Here is a 25,441-nt window from a genome sequence, read left to right on the forward strand (position 1 = left end):
AGCAAGGTTGAAAGATAAACCACAGACTGGAGAAAGATTTTTTTCAACATATGTAACTGATAAAGAATTAACATCTTTTTTTTTAAGAGTTAACATATCTAACATAAAAAGAGCTCTTAAAAAAAAAAAGAGTTCCTACAATAAAAAAGACAAATACTCTAGCAAATAAATTAGCAAAGGACATTTACACAGGAAGAAATATAAATGGCCAATAATATATGAGAAGATATTCAACCCCTCCAACAATCAAAGAAATGAAAATTAATACAAGGTAAATTTAGGATGCCTGGGTGACTCAGTCGGTTAAGCGTCTGCCTTTGGCTCAGGTCACAATCCCAGGGTCCTGGGATCAAGTCCCGCATCGGGCTCCTTGCTCAGCGAGGAGCTTGCTTCTCCCTCTGCCTGCCACTCCCACTGCTTGTGCTCGCTCGCTCTCTCTCTCTCTAATAAATAAATAAAATCTTTTAAAAAAAATACAAGGTAAATTTTTTTCATTTATCAGATTGGCAAAGGTTCAAAAGATTAACAAAACCTCAAATTAGCAATATACACAAAACAGGCACTTCTGTGCACTGTTGGTAGGAGTACAAATTATTGCACCTTTTCTGGAGGGCAGTTTGACAATATATATCAAAATCTTACATGTATGTACCCTGTTACCCAACAATTTGTCTTCTAGAAATTTTCCTAAAGAAGATATTGGGAAAATCTGCAAAGATAAACAGAAACGTTCACTGAAGCATTGTAAACCACTTAAATGTTCATCAAATAAATAAATAAATAAATAAATAAATAAATAAATAAATAAATAAATGTTCATCTAGTTAAATGTGGACCGGTTACAGAACTTAGGGTACATCAGTGCCATACAGTGGAGTACTTACTTATACAGCCTTTAAAGATATTGCTGTGGAAACAATCTAATGGTATAAAACGAGGGAAATGCCTATATGCTACTATTGAGCTTAAAAACGAAAACGTCAGGGGCGCCTGGGTGGCTCAGTCAGTTAAGCGTCTGCCTTCGGCTCAGGTCATGATCCCAGGGTCCTGGGATCGAGCCCCGCATCGGGCTCCCTGCTTGGCGGGGAGTCTGCTTCTCCCTCCCCCTGTGCTCTTGCGCTCTTGCTCACTCTCTCTCTCCCTCTCAAATAAATAACTAAAATCTTTAAAATAAAAGAAAAAGAAAAAGTCAGCAACTGCTCAAAAAGATGTAATTACATAGACTTGAGTGACTAAACAACTCTTGGGATGGTTTCCACCTGGGTATGAATGGCACAAATCATAGAAAGGAAGAAAGGAAGAAAAAAAGTTTACAGAGACGGTATACACGTCTGTAAAATTATATGCATATTTGAACAAAAATGTCTGGGGGAGTATTTACCAAAATGTTAACAATGTTTATCTTTTGAGTGGTGGGATCTGGGAGAATCTTTACTTTCTTTATATTTTAGTTTTTCAATTTCCTACAATGAACATATATTTTTATCATTGGGGGAAAAGAGAAGCAATTTTAACTTTTTTTTAAAGATTTTATTTATTTATTTGAGACAGAGAGAGAGATAGGGAGGGGCAGAGGGAGAGGGAGAAGCAGACTCCCTGATGAGCGTGGAGCCCGATGTGGGGTTCCATCCCAGGACCCTGAGATCATGTCCCGAGCCAAAGGCAGATGTTTAACCAACTGAGCCACCCAGGCGCCCCTTTTAACTTTTTTTTTTAAATAATCTTTTGAGTCATTTTATTTGTTTGTTTTTTTAAGTAATCTCTATGCCCAATGTGGAACTTTAACTCATGACCCCAAGATCAAGAGTCCCATGTTCTACCAACTGAGCCAGCCAGGTGCCCCAAGAAGCTATTTTCTTTTATTATTTTTTTTAAAGATTTTTATTTATTTATCTGACAGAGAGAGACACAGCGAGAGAGGGAACACAAGCGGGAGTGGGAGAGGGAGAAGCAGGCTTCCTGTGGAGCAAGGAGCCCGACGCGGGCCTCGATCCCAGGACCCTGGGATCATGACCTGAGCCACCCGGGCACCCCAAAGCTATTTTCATTAAAAAAAAAAAAAATCCAGGGGCGCCTGGGTGGCTCAATTGTTTAAGCGACTGCCTTCGGCTCAGGTCATGATCCTGGAGTCCCGGGATCGAGTCCCGCATCAGGCTCCCTGCTCAGCGGGGAGTCTGCTTCTCCCTCTGACTCTCCCCCTCTCATGCCCTCTATCACTCTCTCTCTCTCAATAAATAAATAAAAATCTTTAAAAATAAATAAATAAAAATAAAACCATCCCTTAAAAAAAAAAAAAATCCAGAGGAAGATGAGGGCATTTTTATCTGATGGGCATGTATTTTCTCAATAAAGTATGAGGCAAAGTCAACAGCTGAGAGTGGGAGGGAGAGACTTGAAGCATGTGAATAAAGTAAGAGTTGTTATAGAGAGGGCAATTGGAGAGGGAAAAAAGGTTCCTAGGTAGGGTGCCTGGGTGGCTCAGTTGGTTAAGCGACTGCCTTCGGCTCAGGTCATGATCCTGGAGTCCCGGGATCGAGTCCCACATCGGGCTCCCTGCTCAGCAAGGAGCTTGCTTCTCCCTCTGACCCTCCCCCCTCTCATGTGCTCTCTCTCTCTCATTCTCTCTGTCTCAAATAAATAAATAAAATCTTTAAAAACAAAGGTTCCTAGGTAGTGTTGAGGACCTAGTGAAGGCTGATGATCATTAAGCTGCCCAGGTTTAGGATTGCCTCTAAAAATCCTGAACTGCACAGGTGCGACGTTTGGATTCCTCTGGGGGTGGGGTGTAGTACTCTGGAGTACTGCCTAGGGAGGTCAAGGTATTTGCAAGAGTCATAATGATAATAAATTCAGGAATTTAAGTGGGAAAGAGAGCAAGCAAAGATTGGCAGAAACCGATAAAGTAAGAGAAAGTGTATGTGGGAGGGGAGAATGAATTAGGGGATTCATGAGGTCAAAGAATTATTGTAGTGGGGTTACTTGAGCAAGTAAGCTGAGGAAGGTTGGGAAGTTGTGGACAGAGAACTTGATGTTTGAATTAGTGATTTCAGACGTGTACATTCTGGCAAGATCTAGAGTATAACCATGTGACTGGGCTGCTGAGGTGTAATTCATTGAACCGAATCACAGAACCACGCTCTTATCCACACACCTCCTTACCCTTTGTAAGCCCTGAAATTTAATGGCCTTCAAGAGTCTGACTGGAATCTACCTTTCCTGCCTTATTTTTCCACTTCATCTCTTCAAAATCCTAGGCTGTAGGCAAACCAAACTATCAACTTCTTCAACTTCTTGTCTTTATGCACAAGGTCCCCTCCTCCTGAAATGCTCTACCCTAGTTTCTGAAATTACACATTTTACCAATCCCTTATGCCCCAGGTTAAGAGCCTCAACCTCCATGAAGACTTCCCAGAAATCCCTGATAAAGAGTTTTCATGGTATTTCATGCATACCTCTCCTAGGACACTTATTAGGAGGACACTTATTATTTCCAACTTCATGTCTCTGTACATATTTGAGCCAATTTTATCCCTGACTCCTTGAAAAGATTAAGATTAGACCATGCCTGGGGTGCCTGAGTGGCTCAGTCATTAAGCGTCTTCCTTTAGCTCAGGTCATGATCCCAGGGTCCTGGGATCGAGCCCCACATCGGGCTCCCTGCTCGGCGGGAAGCCTGCTTCTCCCTCTCCCACTCCCCCTGCTTGTGTTCCCTCTCTCGCTGTGTCTTTGTCAAATAAATAAAATCTTTAAAAAAAAAAAAGATTAAGCCATGCCTAAAGCAATTTTCTACTCCATCTTCAAGCTTAGCATCCTAAGAGATTATTCACTAACTGCCTAAGTGTTTCTGAAGTGCAGTATGTAATAGTCCCCTCTCTTATCCACAGAGGATATGTTCCAAGACCCCCAGTAAATGCCTGAAACCACATAGTACTAAACACTATATATACTGTTTTTTCCTATACATACATACATACCTATGATAAAGTTTATTTATAAATGAGGCACAATAAAAGAGTAACAATAAGGAAATAGAAAAATTTTAACAATATATGTGAATGTGGCCTCTCTCAAAAGATCTTGTACTGTACTTACCCTTCTTCTTGTGATGATGCAAGATGATAAAACGCCTACATAAGATGAAGTGAGGTGAATGACATAGGCGCTGTGATGTAGCACCAAGCTACCATTGACCTTCTGACTATACATCAGGACCATTGGCTTCCAGACCATGGTTGACTTGGGGTGGGCGGGGGGGACCTGAAACCATGGGAAGCTAAATGACATTTAAGGATTGTTTGGTACACAGCCAAACATTTTTTAACAGATATTTATTTTAATGTGTATTAGGGAAATACTTTGTTTTCCATGTATGATAGTGGTAAAATGTTTTCCTTTTAGGGTAAGTGTATTGGGGCACCTGGCTGGCTAAGTCAGAAGAGCGTGCGACTCTTGACCTTGGGGTCATGAGTTTGAGCCCCAGGTTGGGTATAGAGATTACTTCAATAAAACTTTATAAATAGGGGCGCCTGGGTGGCTCAGTCAGTTAAGCATCTGCCTTCAGCTCAGGTCATGATCCCAGGGTCCTGGGATGGAGCCCCATGTTGGGCTCTCTGCTCAGTGGGGAGCCTGCTTCTCCCTCTCTCTCTGCCCTTCCCCCCGCTCAAGCTTGCAGGCAGGCTTTCTCCCGCCTCTCAAATAAATAAATAAAATCTTTAAAAATAAGTAAGTGTATTTAAGCTTTAAAAAGTGAGGGTTTTTTTAACATTACAGGAATTACACAAATAGAGAAAAATTCCTGAAGGTCTGAAGTCGGGGAAATATTGCACTGAATAAAAAAAGACTAGAAAACCAAATCAGAGAACTAGTCCATCCTTCATAAATGTTTTATTTAAACAGTAGTACCAAAATGTATTCACTTTCTCCACTGACAGTCTTCATTAAGCATAAAAATCTGATAGCCAAAAACCTCTCAACTCCCTTTGGCTGTTGGTTTGAAACGCTGTATCTGCTTCCTCACCCTCCATTTACTCAACCCACTGCAATATGGCCCCCACTCCCACCACCTGGCCAAACTACTCTTGAAAGGATCAATTACCTACTAACTGACAAAACCAGTGAACCCTCTTCGGTCTTTATCTTAACTTGGCTCTCTAAGGCTGCATTTGGCATTGTTGACTGTTCCCGAAAAATTCTTTCCTCCCTGGACTTTCACAACACTGTCCTGTCTCTTTAGCCATTCCTTCTTCATCTCTTGTGCTGAATCTTTCCCCTTCATCCCTTAAATGTTAGAGTTCCCCCAATCTTTTACTCTTATGAGGATTATAAAAGGAATGAAAAAAGTATGGTTGGGGGTGCCTGGGTGGCTCAGTCGTTAAGCATTTGCCTTCGGCTCAGGTCATGGTCCCAGGGTCCTGGGATCGAGCCCCGCATCAGGCTCCCTGTTCAGCGGGGGGCCTGCTTCTCCCTCTCCCACTCCCCCTGCTTGTGTTCCCTGTCTCGCTGTCTCCCTCTGTCAAATAAGTAAATAAAATCTTAAAAAAAAGTAATGTTTGTATCTGGTTAGGAAAACTGTAAAAGTACGTAAGAAAAACCAGAGGTTAAGTTTCCTGTATATTTTTCCAGAAAAATTATTATGCATAAATATATTCTCCTTTGTTCTTTCACACAAATGTTCTGCACCTTGAAGTTTTTGTTCCATTTTGGTTTGTTCCTACTTAATAATGTATCTTGGAGAGCTTTCCATATCACCTCTTGGCACATATAATTCTCTTTTTTTTTTTACTGGCTCTATAAATATTCCACCAAATTAATGTATTGTAACTTAACTAGTTCCGGGCTGATGCACACTAGGTAGCTTCCAAGTTTTATTGTATTAAAATGTCACAGTAAATATCCTTATATAAGTGAAATTTTTAAAATTCCTATAAGTGGAATTGTCAGATCAAAAGGAATGTTTTTAATTCTTGTATTATCAAATTACTCTCCACGAGAATTACAATGTAAATCCCCATCATGCATAAGACTGTCTGTTTCCCCTCACTTTTGCCAACCCTAGTCATTGAACTTTGTTTTACGGGGGGGGGGGGGGGGGGGGGGAGGAGGCGGCACAGTGGCACCTGGCTGGCTCAGTCAGTAGAGTACTTAACTCTTAATCTCAGGGTTGTGGGTTCAAGGCTCACGTTGGGTGCAGAGATTACTTAAAACTAAAATCTTGAAAATTGTTTTGCTGGTCTATAAGGTTAAGAACTGAGACCTCGTTGTTTGATTTGCATTTCTTTAATGAGTGAGGTTGAGTATCAGTATTTGTTGGTGTTACATATTTTTTCTGAAAACTATTTACATCCTTTATTCATTTATCAGGTTATTCATCTTACTGATTTCTAAGAGCTCTTTGTATATAAAGAAAATTATATAATTTATACTAGAGCTTTTTTAAGTAATCCCTAAGCCCAATGTGGGGCTCGAAATCACAAGCCCAAGATCGGCTCACATGCTCTACCAACGAGCCAGCCAAGCGCCCCCCAAAATTTGCTTCACATACACGTGTGTGCTCTGAGTTGGTGGCCCTTCAAATCTTTAACTCTAGCCTGGACTTCTAGCCTAGCTTCAAGTTCGTTGTTGATTACGTATCTTTACCTGTATGAAGCTAAATTCATGAATGTTTATCAATTAGCATATCTGGATCTGAATTCGTCTTTCCCCCCAATATGCTACTCCTCTTTTGCCATCTTGGCTACTAATCTGATCATCCAATCAGAAATTTCATGATCTAAGCCATCCACTTCTTTCTTACCTCCTACGTCCAACTGACCAAGAACCCTGAAATATTTTACCCAAATGACCGCAATGTCCTCCTAACTAATTACTACTAGCAATGTCACAATGGTTAAATGGTGACTATTATCTCACTGCTCTAGCTTCCCCCAGCCTTTTCTGAAGCACCCTACTTCCTGCCAGGCTAACAAATCCAACCATCTTCCTTCCTTAGAATCCTTCACTACCTGCCCACCCCCAAACACACGTGCAAGTGCCACTTATAAAGATAACATCTGAATTCCTTGGTAGGATATACAAAGCCATTCGTGTGGTTCGTATGGTCTCTGTTGTATTTCACAACCCCACATAGGCTACCCTCCAGCCACACTAAACTACAGACCATACCTCCAAATACAATATGGTTTTTCACACTCCGTGGCTTTGTGCACACTATTCACTGACAAACCCTCCCCTCAGTCCACGTCAGGAACACCTATTCAAGACTCGGGTCAAGCTTGTCCTTCTTTGTGTTTCTGTGGCAATCAGCACTTACCCCTGCCCTGGTATTAAGTCACATTATTTCATGTGTACCTGCTTGTCTCCCCCTCTAGATTGTGAGTTCCTTGAGGGCAGGGACTAGAGGTTTTATTCATATTTGTATCCCTAGGGCCCGGCATGGGACCTAGCATTTTAATTTTAATAGGAGCTCCGCATAGGTGTGTTGAAAAAATGGACGAATGAACAGTTCTTGGTCTGAGCCAAGCTTTGAGCTCTGTTGCCTTACTACTTCTACAACCATCAGTATCTATATGTACTATATAGTCCTTTACCAAACCCCACTATCATCCACCCCTCCTTCCAGCCGTGCCAAATACCCTAGCCAAAACCTCTGTTACCCAGGCAGTCACAAGAGTCTGGGTCTAGTCCAACTAGAAGGGGTGGAACACAAGACAATGGTCTCAGTGTAGGTCCTGACCAATGCCAGTGTTGAGATCAGAGTCCACCCCCAAATCCCAAAGACAAGTATTGCTGTCCTACTTATTCAGAAGCTAACCTTTAGTATAGCAAGAGGGAAACCTATCTCAAGATCATTCCTTTCAGTGTGACTAGACTTAACAAGCAGCCACGCCACCCTCCTCAAACCCTGAGCCAACAAGGAACACACACAGACACAAAAGAGACTTTTGCGGCGACAGGAGCAAACACAAGACACGTATCTGAAGCTCTCCACACTGCAAGTCAGGCCCCACATCATCTCTAGCAAGCAAAGAACAAGACATGGTTTCTTTTTCTAGTGTCTTTTTAATAATAATTTTGTAAAAGCCAGTAAGCAGCTACAGACAAATTGAAAAGGAGACCACCAAAAATAAAAAATAAAAAGATGAGAAACAGCAAAGACACATCCTTCACTCCACAATAAATACAGAGCTCTATTAGTGGTCGCCCACCCACATCCCGTGGGAGCCCTGGCTTCCCAGTGTGCTCATGGGTACTCTCCATTATTGTGCAGGGGGACCAGACAGCATTCAGTTGTGATGATGTCAAATCGAATGTGTACAGGCACTGCTGAGATCAAGGTCTACAGTTTTGGCCCTAGACTTGAGTGGGGCTTGGTCATTCTTAACCTCTTCCAGGCTGTGCTGGATCCCATAGCCGAAGTAGATAGCAAACCCTAGTGGGGAAAGGTAGCTGTGAGGTAGGGAATAGTGACCTATAAAGTGAGACCAAGAGGAAAAAGAACTGGGGTAGGACACCTGAGAGGACTACTCTTCCCAAGTGGATACCTACCAATCAGCATCCAGACCCCAAATCGGGCCCAGGTGCCCGCTGTCATCTGCATCATAAGGTAAACATTCACAAAGATGCTCATTAGTGGGAGGAGAGGCAAAGCAGGTACCTGGGAACAAAGCAAAACCTTCTTTGTATATACCATGAGGTGACCTAGAAAGAGATCCCTAACCTACTGAGGCCAGGAAAGGAGGGGTCCAACTCCTACTCATCTTGTATATTTCAATGCCCACACATTTAATGTGCCTCATACAGGACAGGACTCCAAGGATACACAGTTGGGGGAAACAGAACTGGAAAGGAACTATGGAGGGTGAGAGAAGTCTTTGGCCTAGGTATCTCCTGTATCTTTCCTTCCTTGTCCAATTAAAGAATATTTATGAATCTTATTAGACCACAAGGCATCTGGAGCCCATTCTTCTGAGATGGGTGGGTAGGTGGAAAGAAAGAGGTCATTTACCTTAAAGTGCAGGGGAGTGGAACTCTGTGGCTGTCTCCAGATGACCCCAGTGATCCCAGTAATGAGCATCAGGAGCAGCACAACCACTGCAGTCCACACTGGGTCTCCGGAAAGCAGGGGGACGGGCCACTGGGCCAACACCAGGCAAAGAAGAGTGAGCAGCAGAGCTTCAAGGGTCAAGTTGAGAAACATCAAAACCAACTCTTGAGACCAGCATGTGAAGACACCAGGCACCCCATTCAAGGAAGGTCATGCTCTCTCTAGTTCATCCTCAACCACCAAATGCCACACACACACACACACACACACACACACACACACACACACCGGTCATGCTGACCTCAAAACCACCACCCTAGAGAAAAATTCCAATGCTCACCAACCAACGAGGAACACACATAGACAACTTGGCCAGACAGTGGAGTGGGGACAGAGTTGAGTGGACAGAATAGTCCCTGTAGGGTCAGTTTCTCTGCTTTGGCGATCTTCTCCTCCTGCAGCTCTACCTCATCCTCCTCATTCTTCAGCTCAGGCTGATACCTGAGGCAAGAGTAAGAAGGCAGGATTAACAACAACCCTTAACCACTTCAGCATCTTCTCCCAAGCAGCTTAACCTCCCCACGAGCTTTTTTCGGGGTGGTGGGCTGTCCATGTTCCTCCAGGAGAGTCAGGATTAAGGCAGGCGGAGGAAGAAGGGAGAAGAGATCCCCGTCCTTCCTCACCCAAGAACAAAACCTTCCCCCCCAATCCTAGTTTACCAAGGGAGTCTCACCTGAGGATGAGAACACAAATAGCCACCAGAGAGTAAGCAAGCAGGGTCCCAATTGACATGAGGTCCACAAGATCAGTGAGTTCAAAGAGGAATGCCATGAATGCTGAAATTGATGGGCAGAAAACAAGAAATGAGGGAAGGGAAGAGCAAATTTAAGGGAATTGGTGAAACAACTTGGGGAAGGGCAAAGACGGGGGGGGGGGTTGTTGTTGTTGTTGTTGTTTTTACCTGCAATAATGCCAGAGACCACAGTGGCCACGATGGGGGTGTGTGTGCCCGTGTGGACCCTGGCAAGGACACGGAACAGGAGGCCGTCCTCTGCCATCGCATAGATCACCCGAGGCATGGGGAACATAGAGCCCAAGAGGCTGGAGAGAGGAATGGCCGAGCGGCATGAGTTCACTGCAGTCTCTGTTCCCACACAGCCTTCTCCTCACAGCCCTTTTAAGGGGGTATTCGCCAAGCACTGAACGCTAAAGCCAAAGACCCCGACGGCAGAGGAGAACAAACGTTCGGCCACTGACCTGGTAGAAAGCGCACAGAGGGATCCAACAGCCACAACATAGCGGGCAGGAGCCCATCCAGTATAGAGAAATGCCTCAGGCAGGGGACTCTCGGGTTGAAGCTGGTAGTAAGGCATCATAAGCGTAAGTGCCGAAGAGACACCAAAATATGCCAAAAAGCAGACGAACAGTGAAATCACAATGCCCACAGGGATGGAACGCTGGGGATTCTGGGCTTCCTCACCTGCAGGAAGGCGCACAAGTTTCTGATCAGGGAAGCAGGCCCGCTCCTCTACTCCCCCCCACCCCCCACCAATGTGCATGCCACCTGAGCATACACTGTACCCCAGCGCCCCCACCCCCAGAACCAGAGTGACTGTGTTACCAGTGGTAGCAATACAGTCGAAACCAACAAATGCATAGAAACAGGTAGCTGCTCCACGGAGAACCCCCTCGAAGCCGAAAGGCACAAATCCTCCAGAGCCCAGAGGGCCCAAGCTAAAGTGGAAGAAAAGGGATGGAAAAGGTGTGTTCAGCCACCTCTGGGCCTTTTCTCTAACGCCAAACCACTCAGCCGGGTCTTTGAGGCCTCAACTCCCATTCCTCCTCCCCAACCCAATCCTGAAGCCCTTAGCATGGATCCCCCTTGGCTCCCCATCATGCTCCCAGCTCTGCAGCTCCTGAGAGTGAATCTCCTGACCTGTCGGTGTCATTGAGTCCAGCCATGGTCAGTTTGTAGTCCTCTTCTGTGAGTTTCCAATTGTGCAGGTCCCCCTTAATGAAGCCAGAGATGATGACAAAACCAAGAACCAAAAGGTTCACCACTGTGAACACTTTGGTAACCAGGGCTGACTCACTAGCCCCCAGAGCCAGCAATCCTGTGGGAAAGAAGCAGTCAGGACTCAGAAAAGTCCTCAGTCCTCGCTTTGTTTCCCGCCTCTGCGCACACCTTTCCTGCCCAGCTTCTCTTCTTTCTCACCATTATCACCTCCCCTCTCAGGCTTGGTCCCTCCTAGCCCTGCCCCCATCAGTTAGCCCTGTGTCTTCCCTCACCGGTGAGCAACAACACAAGGCCCAGAGCAAAGAAGTCTGGATATTCTGCAAGGACATGGGGAACATGCAGTGAGATGCTCCCCTGCAGGGTCTGTGAGATGCGGTTCCCAATCAGGTTGTCAAACGCCGAGCTCCAGGCCCGGGCTACACTAGCTGTACCTGGGGGAGCAGAGGGAGAAACACGGGGTCAAGTTTCCTTCTCCCCTTCTCCCCTCCTCCCTCCTCCCTCCCCGGACACCAGTCACACAAATAATCCCTGCTGTTTTCACCTATTCTTACTTTTTTTTTTTTTTTTTTTTTAAGTAGGCTCTACACCCAACCTGGGGCTTGAACTCACAACCCAAAGAGCAGGAGTCAGCATGCTCCACCAACTGAGCCAGCCAGGTGGCCCTAGTCTTACTTTTTAAAAACCAAAACGAATCCATTTAGGACCCCAGGGCAGAGATAAGTAGAAAACGAACAATTTCTCCACACCTTCAACCCTCCCAGCCAGCCCCCCAACACACACACATTTAGGGGTACTGAAGTCTTGTGAATGTTAAAGAATTTATCGCTTCACCATCGCGCCCAGACTTTCGGACTCAAAGCCCCTTCATTGGCTGCGCACAGTTCCCTCCCTGCCCCAACATCTCACCTATAACATAGGAGAGGATGAGGTTCCAGCCAGTGGTGAAGGCCCAGAGCTCACCCACTGTGACATAGCTGTAGAGATACGCAGACCCAGAACGGGGAACTCGGGCACCAAACTCCGCATAGCACAGTCCAGCCAACACAGAAGATAGAGCGGCCACCAAAAAGCAGATCACAATGGATGGTCCTGCTTTATCTTTGGCCACCTCACCAGCCAGGACATACACACCTGCACCCAAGGTGCTGCCCACACCCAGGGCCACTAAATCCAGGGTGCTCAGGCATCTGGCAAGGCGACTGTCTGCCATGCCTGGCTCCAGCGCACGTCTGCGTACCAGCTTTTGACCAAATCTGCGAAGTGCCCGCCACAGCATTCTAGCTGGAATTGCAGAGGATTCAAAGATCTGGTGAAAAACAAGACAAAAAGCCCTTCAATAGGGCTCATTATCCCTAAGCTATAAGAGTGCATGACAATACCCACCCCACCAAGCAAAGGAGCAATGGGGGGAGGGGGAGGATATTGAAGGGACAAAGGCAAGTGTCTTCCTCTAACCTCAGTTTCTTCCTTAACAAGGAGGAGTAACAGTACCTCACCGGTTTGTAGAAGGACTAAATGCAGAAAAGACATGTGAAAGCCCCTATGGCACAGTAGCCGGGCACTCCAGGAGCGCTCAGTCAGCATCAGTCTCTCTCTCTCTCTCTGACGGGGAAACTAGGGTTTATCCTAGACCCCAACCCAGGAACCGTGGAACCTAATCTGGGTCCGTTCCCCGGCCTGTAGCTCCTTGGGAATTAAACAGAACTCACCCCAGGAGCGGCCCGCAACTCTGGGCAGACGCCCCTTCTCGCATCCACTACCCATGTTCCTTTTCAGCGCTTGCCCGAAGGGCTACTTCATAGGCAAGGTTACTAGATTGCCCGGAGGGAGGGGCGGGGAGGGGAACCGACCTCCCCCTGCAGATCAAAAGTGAGCACCGACTCAATTCCCTCCCTAATCACCCAGCCCACACCGCGTCAATGGTGCTACTGTCGCCCAGGGGAGTAAGCGAATGTTCTCCCACTTCCTCCCGCCCTGCTAGGCTGACCCGCAAGAATCAACAGTGGGGCGGGGCTTCGACATCTAAAGATTTGGAGATGCACCCCGAGAGGGGCCCCAGGGCAGCCCGAAATTGCTTGCAACAGAGAGGGGTTCCACCCTATGCCCCCCAACTCGGCTCCCGGATTCATCTAGAAACGGTCCGGGGCTGAGGTGGAGACGGGAGCCTTGGCTCCTGGGGCCGGGGTCTCGCCCAGCAACAGGTCACGGCCGCGTTGATGCAACTGCACGCTCTGGTTGCCAGAGAATCCTAGGTATGCCCAGACCCTCGCCGTCCCCTTCCGACACACGTGTCGGCCCCCAAGGCTTACCGGAGAGCTGTTGCAAGCCCAGGGAGAGGAGAGTCTCAGATTGGGTTGGGTGAGGCTGAGTTGAGCCGAGTTGGGTTGGGGCTACCCACTTCGCTGCTCAGGCTTCAAAGCTGCGGCTTGGGGTCGTTGCGCGCCAAGCGCCCCCTTATATATACGGGGAGGCGGAGTCGGTAACGTCATGGAATCCCACCCCCAATCCTCCCTACACCACCTAGACACACAGACACACGCACTCTCTCTCTGTCTCTCTCTCTCTCATTCACTCATTCCTCGGCTTTGCAAAAAAGATTGCGTGCAGCCTGAGATTGCTTCCCACTTGCAACAGCCAGCCCGGCGTGGCAAGGAGCAAGAATCTAGCAGGGAAGGTGGGGAGAGGATGCCCTTTTCCCATTCTCCGAGCTTATAGTCAGAGCCGGACAATGAGAGGCTTCTTGGCCGGAGACCCCATGGGATTTTCTACCTTTGTGCCTTAATGGTCAGAATCTGTGATTGGCAGCAGTGGGGGAGGGGAGCGAAGTGGAGGAGGAAACGGCACAGGAAGTCTCCAACTCACTCTCCCTCAGTCTTCCTTAGCTTGCTTTTCTGCACGAGGTTCCCGAACCCCTGAAATCTTTCCCAAGGACCATACCGGATTATGGACAGCCATCTGACTCCAGTCCCTCGGCTCTCACCCTCAACTGTGGGTATTTCAGTTGCAGTCAGCAAGAGAATGGAAGATGATTTCAGCCACCACAGATAATTAATCCCATCTAGATTTTTAGGCCCCAGTCTCTCCGTAGTATATTTCTAGTTAAACTATTAAATATGAAACTGTAACGATAACTGAATTCTTGGAGGAGGCGGTGTGTTTAATTCCGTTTTCCTGATGAGTAAGTTGAGGCTGGGAGGCATGACTTGCCTGATACCACAACATAATCATTTGTTGACCATCTTACTGATAAACCTGCCCTATTGGACTTCAATGCCCGCCTCCTATAGGTACCATGCCTCATTTAAATGCACAAGGAGAGGGGCGCCTGGGTGGCTCAGTCAGTTAAGCCCCAGACTCTGCTTTCCGCTCTGGTCCTGATCTTGGGGTCCTGGGATTGAGCCCCACGCAGGGCTTTGTGCTCAGCGTGGAGTTTGCTTGTCCCTCTCCCTCTGCTCCTCCCCCCTCTCAATCTCCCTCAAATAAATAAGTAAATAAATAAATAAAATCTAATAAATAAATGCACAAGAAGAGGAGGCGTGACAGCAAGCAAAACCAAACAGGGAGAAGCACCAGCACTGGGATCCGCCCTTTTAGGCTAGGAGTTTCTGGGAAACAGAAAAGGAGCTAAAGAATCCAAGAATGGTCACGCTGGGTGTCAAACCCATAATCCCATCAACCCAATCAGTTCTTCTTTTTTTTTTTTTTAACATATTTTATTTATTTATTTGAGAGAGAGAGAGATGGCGAGAGAAAGCACGAGCAGGGGGAAGGGGCCAAGGGAGAAGCAGACTCCCCGCTGAGCGGGAAGCTCTAAGTGGGGCTGGATCCCACAACACTGGGACCATTACTTGAGCCGAAGGCAGCTGCTTAAACAACTGAGCCACCCAGGCACCCCCAACCCAATCAGTTCGTAATCATAATGGAGCAACAGGGTTGTGAAGGTGTGTTTCTCCTCCATCAAGACATCTAAGGTGGGGCGCCTGGGTGGCTCAGTTGGTTAAGCGACTGCCTTCGGCTCAGGTCGTGGTCCCAGAGTCCCGGGATCGAGTCCCACGTCAGGCTCCCTGCTCAGCAGGGAGTCTGCTTCTCCCTCTGACCCTCCCCCCTCTCATGCTCTCTGTCTCTCATTCTCTCTCTCGCAAATAAGTGAAATCTTAAAAAAAAAAAAAATTAAAAAAAAAAAAAGACATCTAAGGTATTAAAAATGGACCCGAGGGCGTATTAAAGGGCATATATTACCCAAAGGTGTAAGGTATTAAAAATGGATCCCAGAGTCCCAGGATCAAGCCCACATGAGATTCCCTCCTCAGCGGGGAGTCTGCTTCTCCCTCTGACCCTCCCCCTCTCATGCTCTCTCTCTCACTCCCTCTCTCAAATAAAATCTAAAAAAAAGAACCAAAGTTTAAAATAAATAAATAAATAAATAAATAAATAAATAAATAAAAATGGACCCAAATCTCCTTGTTTCCTTTAAATCATCCATTATGAGTGTATCACCCATGAATCTGACTAAAATCTAAATCCTTTTAGAAGCAATTGGTGTTTCCTGTTAGCTACAACTCCATTTTAGAGTTCCATAAGTATTTACTGAGCACTGACTCTGTATAGCAGCTAGTATAGCAATGAAGAGATTACAAAGGAAACACAAAATAAAATCCTTGGCTTCCTAATCTTAAAAATCTAGTTAGGGAGTAGACGCCTGGCTGGCTTAGTCAGTAGAGCATGTGACTCTTGATTCCGGGGTTGTGAGTTTGAGGCCTACATTAGAGATTACTTTAAAGAATAAAATCTTAAAAAATATCTAGTTAGAGAAAGACAAAAACACACACAATTCAATTAAAACAGTAATACACTGGGACGCCTGGGTGGCTCAGTCGGTTGAGCGACTGACTGCCTCTTGATTTCAGCTCAGGTCATGATCTCAGGGTCCTAGGATCCAGCCCCCGCATAGGGCTCCGTGGTCAGTGCAGAGTCTGCTTGTCCCTCTCCCTCCCCTTCTACTCCTCCCCCTCATCGCTCTCTCTTTAAAATAAATATATATTTTGGGGGGCGCCTGGGTGGCTCAGTTGTTAAGCATCTGCCTTCGGCTCAGGTCATATTCCCAGGGTCCTGGGGTCAAGCCCCGCATCGGGCTCCCCGCTCGGCAGATAGCCTGCTTCTCCCTCTCCAGCTCCCCCTGTTTGTGTTCCCTCTCTTGCTGTGTTTCTCTCTGTCAAATAAATAAATAAATAATCATAAAATAAAATAAATATATATTTTTTAAAACAGTATTACATAGTGTTTGGGAGTGCAGTCTTTGGAGTTAGACCTAGGTCAAATTCCCAGCTCATCCACTGTGGCTAATGAGTCACATTATCTAAAATCTCTGAGCCTCAGTTTCTGGATATAATATACACATTTCACAGGGTTGTCGTGATGCTTAGGTGAAATTATAAAGTCAGCTCTTCCTGCCTGGCACATGGGAAGTGTTCAATGAAAACTTGGCACATATTTATAATAATATATTAGTGTTTATGATAATCACTTGGTTGCTTACATTAGCTGCCTGATTCTATTACGAGATTGACAAACTGGTGTTTTAAATATTGAGGAACAGGCCATCAGTACAGACTGGAATATATAAAGAAGACCTCTTAGTTTGTAAGGGGTTAAGACGAGGTTGGCAGGGGGGGTGCCTGGGTGGCTCAGTTGGTTAAGTGTCTGCCTTTGGCTCAGGTCATGATGCTGGAGTCCCGGTATAGAGCCCCATGTCGTGCTCCCTGCTCAGTGGGGAGTCTGCTTCTCCCTCTCCCTCTGCCCCTCCCTCTGCTCCATTTCTCTCTCTCAAATAAATAAATAAAATCTTTTAAAAAAATAATAGGTTGGCAGGGAACTTAAGCTGAGCCACGAAGGATGAAGGGTGGATGAACTCTGGACCTACAAAGAGGCATGAAGTAGTCCTGGGCCCATGAAGAGACGAGCTTAGCCAAGTGTAATGTTAAGTAGCAGTGGAAGATAAGACTGGGTAATAGACTGCTCCCTCTTGGAGTAATGAGTGTCACAAATTTATTGCCCAGTAAGTAAATAGTAATTCTCATCTTTGGTCATAAACTCACACTGAAGTCGAACAGTGGACTAAATAGGTACTCAATTATTCAATAAAAATTTGGTCAATGACTTAGAAGCATCAGGAGGTGCCCTCCAATTCTAGCATTCTCAGATTTTGTGAACAACTATCCCCATTGACCTACCCATCCCTTTCACAAATTTGTAGAATTCAACCATATTTCCTTCCTCAGCTTTTATTTTTCCAGAAGTTCCATGGTGTCCTCAATCATTATGGACTTCCTCCAAGTTCAATATCTCTTTCTGTGGTACAATGGTCATGTGAAAAAAACTTATTTTTTTTTAAAGTAAGCTCTACACCCAACATAGGACTTAAACTCACCATCCTGAGATCGAGAGTCACATGCTTCCCTGACTGAGCCAGCTGGATGCCCCCAAACACTAAAGTTATTATTTGTTTTCATTATAAAACAACTTAACATTAATGAAAACTGCGAAAAAGTCACCCATAGTTCCCAACAAGCCAACTATTTGTGTTTCTGCATGTTCTCTTATGGTCTTTGTCTGGTATTCAATTATCATATAATTTTGCATTCTCTTTTTTTCAGGATCAAATATTTTTTCAAATTAGTACTTCTGTTCAAAATTAGTGTTGTTGGTAGTTGCATAATATTACATAGTACTGGGGCACCTGGGTGGCACCTGGGTGGCTCAGTCGGTTGAGCATCCAACTCTTGGTTTTGGCTCAGGTCAAGATCTCAGGGTGGTAAGGGCAACCCTGTCGGGACCCCTCTCACTCTTGACAGCTTTTTCTGTATCTTCATTTAATAAACTTCTATCGCTTTACTCACTCAAAAAAAAAAAAAAAGATCTCAGGGTGGTAAGATCAAGCCTGGCCTCAGGCTCTGTGTTCAGCAGGGAGCCTACCTGAGATTCTCTCTCCCCCTCTCCCTCTGCCCCTCCCACCCTTGCATGCGTGTGCACTCTCTCTCAAATAAATAAATAAATCTTTTTTAAAAAATTCCATAGCACTGATGGCAACATTATTTATTTAACCATTTAAACATTTATTCAGGTTGTTTCCAGTTTTCCTTTATTCTACGAAACACCTTCGTTAACACAATGACTCAAAAAAAAAAAAAAAACCAAAACCCACAATGTCTCTATTTACTAGAATTACTTTCTTAGGCTTCATTCCCAGGAGTGTGATTATTGAGTCAAAGATAATGAAGATATTTATAAACTCTGATACTTGTTACAGTGCTTCACTAAAGGAAATTTTTTTAAATCAATTTACAGTGCTATCTGTCATGTTAGAGTAAACCAGCTTTACCACAATTTCCACAGCATAGCTATCATTGTTTAAAGTTATTTGCTAATAAAATAAAAGTAGAAATTCATTGTTTATAATTAATAAACAGTTCAATAAATGTTCACAAAATGAACACACATATAACGGCTCCACATCAAGAAAAAAACATTATCAGTGCCGGAGAAATCCGCATCATGCATCCTTCCAATTACTACTCCCCCACTCCTAAAAAGAGTAACCTCTGTCCTGACTTCTAACAGCATAGACTTTTTTTTAACCTGTTTCTGCCCCTTATGTAAATGTAATCATACAGTATAAACTCTTTTGTTGAGATAAAATTCATATACCATAAAATTCACCTTTTTTTATTTTTTATTTTTTTATTTTTTTTTAAAGATTTTATTTATTTATTTGAGACAGAGAGAATGAGAGAGAGCATGAGAGGGAGGAGGGTCAGAGGGAGAAGCAGACTCCCTGCCGAGCAGGGAGCCGGATGCGGGACTCGATCCCGGGACTCCAGGATCATGACCTGAGCCGAAGGCAGTCGCTTAACCAATTGAGCCACCCAGGCGCCCCAAAAATTCACCTTTTTTTAAAAAAGATTTTATTTCTTTATTTGTCAGAGAGAGAGAGCACAAGCAGGGGGAGCAGCAGGGGCAGAGGGAGAAGCAGGCTCTCTGCTGAGCAAGGAGCCCGATGTGGGACTTGATCCCAGGATCTTGGGATCATGACCTGAGCCAGAGGCAGATGCTTAACCGACTGAGCCACCCAGGCGTCCCTAAAATTCACCCCTTTAAAGTATACAATTCAGGGGTGCCTGGGTGGCTCAGTCGGTTAAGCATCCGACTCTTGATTTTGGCTCAGGTCATGATCTCAGGGTCCTGAGACTGAGCCCTGAGTCACAATCCATGCTGGGCATGAAGCCTGCTTAAGATTCTCCCTCTCCCTTTGCCCCTCCCACCTCTAAAAAATAAAATAATAAAGTATACAATTCAGTAGTTTTTAGTATAATCAGAGTTGTGCATCTGTCATTACAATCAATTTTAGAACATTTTCATCATCCCACAAAAAAACCCTTTTCCTATTCCCAGTCATTCCCCATTTCCTACCAACCTACCAACCCCCTCACCCCATCCCTAGGCAACCATGATTCTACTTTCAGTCTCTATAATTTGCCCATTCTGGACATTTCACATAAATGGAATCATACAGTATGTGGTCTTTTGTGAACCAAATTCTTTCATTTACCATAATGTTTTAAAGGTTCATCCACGTTGTACCATATATAAATATTCCATTCTTTTTTATTGCCAATTAATGTTTCATTGTATGGAAATACCACATTTTATTTATCTATTCATTAACCAATAGATGTCTGGGTTGTTTCTATGTATTTTGGCTCTATGAATAATGCTGCTATGAACATCAGTGTACAAGTTTTTCTTTTTTTTAAGATTTTATCTATTTAGGGGCGCCTGGGTGGCTCAGTTGGTTAAGTGACTGCCTTCCGCTCAGGTCATGATCCTGGAGTCCCGGGATCGAGTCCCGCATCAGGCTCCCTGCTCAGCGGGAAGTCTGCTTCTCCCTCTGACCCTCCCCCCTCTCATGCTCTCTCTCTCTATCTCATTCTCTCTCTCAAATAAATAGATAAAATCTTTAAAAAAAAAGATTTTATCTATTTATTTGACAGAGAGAGAGAGAGAGAGAAAGGAGGGCACAAGTGGTGGGGGGAGGCGGGCAGCAGGCAGAGGGAGAAGCAGTCTCCCCACTGAGCAAGGAGCCCAACACAGGACTTGATCCCAGGACCCTGGGATCATGACCTGAGCCAAAAGGAGACACTTAACTGAATGAGCCACCCATGCATCCCAGTGTACAAGTTTTTCTGTGGACATGTTTTAAATTCTTTAGAGTACATACCTAGGAGTGGAACTGCTGGATCATATGGTAACTCTATATTTAACATTTTGAGGAACTAATGGACCGTTTTCTACAAGGGCTATGCCACTTTACATTCCCACGAGCAGTGTATGAATGTTCTAATTACTCCACATTCTCACCAACACTTGTTATAAGCCATCTTTTTAAAAAAATTTTAAAGATTTTATTTATTTATTTGAGAGACACAGAGAGAGAGAACACACGAGGGGCAGAGGGACAAGCAGACATCCTGCTGAGTGGGGAGCTCGATTTGGGGCTCGATCCTAGGACCCTGAGATCATGACCTGAGCTGAAGTCAGACATCTAACCAACTGAGCCACCCAGGTGCCCCATAATATTTTTTTTTTAAGATTTGATTTATTCATTTGGGAGGGAGAGAGAGACAGAGAGACAGAGAGAGTACAAACAGGGGGAGAGCAGAGGGAGAGGGAGAAGCAGACTCCAGTTGAGCAGGGAGCCTGATGTGGGGCTCGATCCCAGGACCTGGAGATCATGACCCAAGCCAAAAGCAGGCACTTAACCATCTGAGCCACCAAGGTGCCCCAGCCATCTTTTTAATCAGAGCCAACCTAGTAAGTGTGAAGTGATATCTTATTGTGTTTTGATTTGCATTTCCCTAATGACTAATGATGTTGAGCATCTTCCCATGTGCTTATTGGCTATTTAGATAACTTATTTGGAGAAAAATCTATTCAAATACTTTGCCCAATTTTTATTGGGTTGTCTTTTTATTGTTAAGTTTTAAAGATTTTTTTATGTAGTCTAGACACTAGACCCTTATCAGATATAAGATGTGTAGGGCACCTGGCTGGCTCAGTGGGTGAAGCATGTGACACTAGGTCTCAGGGTTGCGAATTCAAGCCCCACGTTGGGCGTAGAGATTATTTAAAAATAAAATCTTAAAAAAAGATGATTTTTTTTTTTAATTAAGCTCTACGTCCATCGTGGGGCTCAACTCATGATCCTGACATCAAGAGTAAAGTGTTCCACCAACTGAGCCAGCGAGACACTCCTTGCTAATATTTTTGCCCATTCCATGGGCTGTCTTTTCACTTTCTTTATAGTGTCTTTTGATGCACAAACATTTTTCATTTTTTAAAAATATTTTATTTATTTGCCAGAGAGAGAGCAAGAGAGAGAGCACAAGTTGGCAGAGCGGCAGGCAGAAGGAGAAGCAGGCTCTCCGCTGAGCAAGAAGCCCAACGTGGGGCTCGATCCCAGGACCCTGGGATCATGACCTGAGCCGAAGGCAGATGCTTAACTGACTGAGCCACCCAGGCGCCCCACGTTTTTCATTTTGATGAAGTTCAATTTATTTTTTCTTTGATCGTTTCTGCTTTGTCACATGTAAAAAAAGACAAACACTGCCTAATCATGCTTACAAAGATTTACACCTATGTTTCCTGATAAGAGTTTTATGGTTTTATTTCTTGTATTTAGGTCTTTGATCCATTTTGAGTTAATGTTTGTACAGGGTGTGAGGGATGGGTCCTAACCCATTCTTTTGCATGTGGATATCAAGTGTCCCAATACCATGTATTGAAAAGACTATTCTTTCCCCTACTGAATTGTCTTGCACCCTTGTCAAAAATCAATTGACCACAAATGTGAGGATTTACTTATGGACATTAAATTCTGTTCCAATGACATCTATGTCTGTATTTATGACAGTACCACACTGTCTTGGTTACTGTTAGCTTTGTAGTAAGTTCTGAAATGGGGAAATGTGAGTCCTTTAACTTTGTTCTTCTTTTTCAAGATTGTTTTAGCTTTTCTATGTCCCTTGAATTTCCATATGAAATTTAGGATCAGCTTGTTAGATTCTGCAAAGACAACTGGCATTTTGACGGGTATCGCCTTAAATCCATAGACCAATTTGAGGCATACTGCTATCTTAACAATATCAAATCTTCTGATCTGTAACCATGTGTTTCCATTTTTTAAGGTCTTCTTTAATTTCTGTCTATAGTATTTTGTAGTTTTTAGAGTGTAAGTTTTGTACTACTTTCTTTTTTTTTTTTAAAGATTTTATTTATTTATTTGAGAGAGAGAGAATGAGAGACAGAGAGCATGAGAGGGAGGAGGGTCAGAGGGAGAAGCAGACTCCCTGCCGAGCAGGGAGCCCGATGCGGGACTTGATCCCGGGACTCCAGGATCATGACCTGAGCCGAAGGCAGTCGCTTAACCAACTGAGCCACCCAGGCGCCCCTGTACTACTTTTGATAAATTTATTCCTAAGCATATTATTCTTTTTGATGTTATTGCAAGTGTAATTCTTTTCTGAATTTCATTTTCAGTTTGTTCACTGCCCTTATAGAAATATAATTGAGGGATGCCTGGCTGGCTCAGTCAGTAGACTCTTGATCTCAGGGTAGTGAGTTCAAGCATAGAGATTACTTACAGCATAGAGATTGGGCATAGATATTACTTTGTTTTTTTAAAAAGATTTTATTTATCTATTTAACAGAGAGAGAGAGAGCACAAGCATGCGGAGCGGTAGGCAGAGGGAGAGGGACAAACAGGCTCCTCGATGAGCAAGGAGCCCGATGTGGGGCTCGATCCCAAGATCCTGGGATCATGACCTGAGCCAAAGGCAGACGCTCAACCAACTGAGCCACTCAGGTGTCCCTAGAGATTACTTTAAAAAAAGAAAGAAATGTAATTGATATTTCTATATTGATTTTGTATCCTGCAACCTTGTTGAACTTACTTATTAGTTTCTAATAGTGTTTTAATGGATTCCTTAGGACTTTCTTTTTTTTAGTTTTTTTTTCGGGTAAAGTACACATACCTTTGCCACCTTAACCATTTTATTTATTTTAAGTAATCTCTACCCACAACTTTAAGTAATCTCTACCTCAAATGTGGGGCTCGAACTCACAACCCAGAGATCAAGAGTCACATGCTCCAGTGACTGAGCCAGCCAGATGCCCTTCCTTAGGATTTTCCATATAAAAGATCATGTCATTTGCAAACAGAGATAATTTTACTTCTTCTCTTTCAATATGGATGCCTTTTACTTCTTTTCCTTGCCTAATTGCTCTAGCTCAAACTTCTAGTACAGTACAATGTTGAATAGAAATGGTGAGAGTAAACATCCTTGTCTTGTTCTTGATCATAGGGGGAAAGTATTCAGTTTTTCACTATTAAGTATGATGGTAGCTCTGTGGTTTTTGTAGACACCCTTTACCAGACTGAGGAAGTTCACTCAACATTAACTTTCTAAGATTCAGGGCACCTGGGTGGCTCAGTTGGTTAAGCGACTGCCTTTGGCTCAGGTCATGATCCTGGAGTCCCAGGATTGAGTCCCACATCAGGCTCCCTGGTCAGCGGAGGGTCTGCTTCTCCCTCTGACCCTCCCCCCTCTCATGCTCTCTCTCTTTCTCATTCTCTCTCTCTCAAATAAATAAATAAAATCTTTAAAAAAAACTTTCTGAGAGTCATCCATATTGTTGTGCATCACTGTCTATCATTAATTCTTAGCTGTATAGTATTTCTTTGTGGGAATATATCACAATTCATTCCTTCTACCTTGTTGATTGACTTTTTGTTAGCTTACAGTTTTTAGCTACTACAAATAATGCTCCTGTGAATTTAGTACATATTATTTGCTGAACACATGTGCACAATCCTGTTGGTATAGACCTAGCAGTGGACTTGCTGAGCCAGAGGAGGTGAATATATTCAATTTTTGAATTTTTATGATCAAAGTTGTCAATCTTGATTTTTTTTTAAAAGATTTTATTTATTTATTTGTCAGAGAGAGAGAAAGTGCACAAGCAGGGGGAGGGGCAGAGGGAGAAGCCACATCCTGCTGAGCAAGGAGCCGGATGAGGGACTTGATCCTGGGACCCTGGGATCATGACCTGGGCCGAAGGCAGACGCTTAACTGACTGAGCCACCCAGGCGTCCCTCAATCTTGATTTTGTAAGAATATTAATAGTACTGACTAATACACTGAATTTTAAAGGATTTCTTTTTTTTTTAAGATTTTATTTATTTATTTCACAGAGAGAGACACAGCGAGAGAGGGAACACAAGCAGGGGGAGTGGGAGAGGGAGAAGCAGGCTTCCCAATGTGCAGGGAGCCCGATGTGGGGCTCGATCCCAGGACCCTGGGATCATGACCTGAGCCGAAGGCAGATGCTTAACAACTGAGCCACCCAGGCGCCCTTTAAAGGATTTCATAGGTTCATAGAGATACTTTAAAAAGGCAGGGGTGGGGAGCTTTTCTTTGTAGAAGAATGCCAGCTAATAAATCTACAAGAAATGCTAGCATTATAAAATCACCATTTTTCACTGACCAAAGTTAAAAACTGATTCAGACCAGGATCATTAATAGATGATCCTTAAAAGTTGGGAAACGGTATTCACATGATCTCAAAGTACCACCCCACAGATTACATATTAATTACACAGAGAAAGGTACTGTATTCGTTTTTTATTTCTGCTGTAACAAATTACTACAAATTTAGTGGCTTAAAACAGCACAAATTTATTATTCCATACTATATCGGTCGGAAGTCTAGCACTGCACTGCATTTCTTTGCTCAAGGTCTCACAGGGATAAAATCAAAGTTTCTGCATTCTCTTTTAGATACTCTGGGGAAGAATCCACTTGCAAGCTCATTCAAGATGTTGGCAGAATTTAGTTCCATGCAGTTGTAAGACTGAAGTCCACATTCCCTTAACATGTGGTCTTCTCCGTCTCTAAGCCACAATGCATCAAATCCTTCTGCTTTGAATAAATAAATCTACTTTTAAGGGCTCATGTGATTACAATGGACCCACTGAGATAATCCAAGACAATCTCCCTATTTTTTTTAAAGATTTTATTTACTTCGTTGACAGAGAGAGACACAGTGAGAGAGGGAACACAAGCAGGGGGAGTGGGAGAGGGAGAGGGAGAAGCAGGCTCCCCACCGAGAAGGGAGCCAGACGTGGGGCTCGATCCCAGGACCCTGGGATCATGACCTGAGCTGAAGGCAGACGCTTAACGACTAAGCCACCCAGGTGCCCCCAATCTCCCTATTTTAATAATTAGTAACTTTAATTATAACTGCAAAGTCCTTTTTGCCATGTAATG

The 25,441-nt window shown here is 44.2% G+C and overlaps 1 protein-coding gene across 3 annotated transcripts in view; it reads right to left on the minus strand.

The window, feature by feature from the left end:
- Positions 1 to 8,020: 8,020 nt before the first annotated feature.
- Positions 8,021 to 25,441, minus strand: part of SLC7A3 (solute carrier family 7 member 3) — a 155,150-nt gene continuing 137,729 nt past the window's right edge. For 2 of the 3 annotated variants that reach the window (XM_064574211.1, XM_064574210.1), the window contains 11 exons: positions 11,967 to 12,366; positions 11,333 to 11,491; positions 10,980 to 11,157; positions 10,665 to 10,777; positions 10,301 to 10,523; positions 10,005 to 10,144; positions 9,777 to 9,879; positions 9,384 to 9,544; positions 9,005 to 9,171; positions 8,545 to 8,653; positions 8,021 to 8,428 (listed from right to left, as the gene is read on the minus strand). In XM_064574211.1, coding sequence (XP_064430281.1) covers positions 8,298 to 8,428; positions 8,545 to 8,653; positions 9,005 to 9,171; positions 9,384 to 9,544; positions 9,777 to 9,879; positions 10,005 to 10,144; positions 10,301 to 10,523; positions 10,665 to 10,777; positions 10,980 to 11,157; positions 11,333 to 11,491; positions 11,967 to 12,336 — 1,854 coding nt within the window. In that variant the 5' untranslated portion in view covers positions 12,337 to 12,366 and the 3' untranslated portion in view covers positions 8,021 to 8,297. Of the gene's footprint in view, positions 8,429 to 8,544; positions 8,654 to 9,004; positions 9,172 to 9,383; positions 9,545 to 9,776; positions 9,880 to 10,004; positions 10,145 to 10,300; positions 10,524 to 10,664; positions 10,778 to 10,979; positions 11,158 to 11,332; positions 11,492 to 11,966; positions 12,367 to 13,369; positions 13,934 to 25,441 lie in introns of those variants that run through there. The other variant, XM_064574209.1, reaches the window with a different exon arrangement.

Source organism: Mirounga angustirostris, unplaced genomic scaffold (assembly GCF_029215605.1).
Source record: "Mirounga angustirostris isolate CCGP_5_RB_7025 unplaced genomic scaffold, mMirAng1.0.hap1 SCAF_11, whole genome shotgun sequence".
NCBI lineage: Eukaryota > Metazoa > Chordata > Mammalia > Carnivora > Phocidae > Mirounga > Mirounga angustirostris.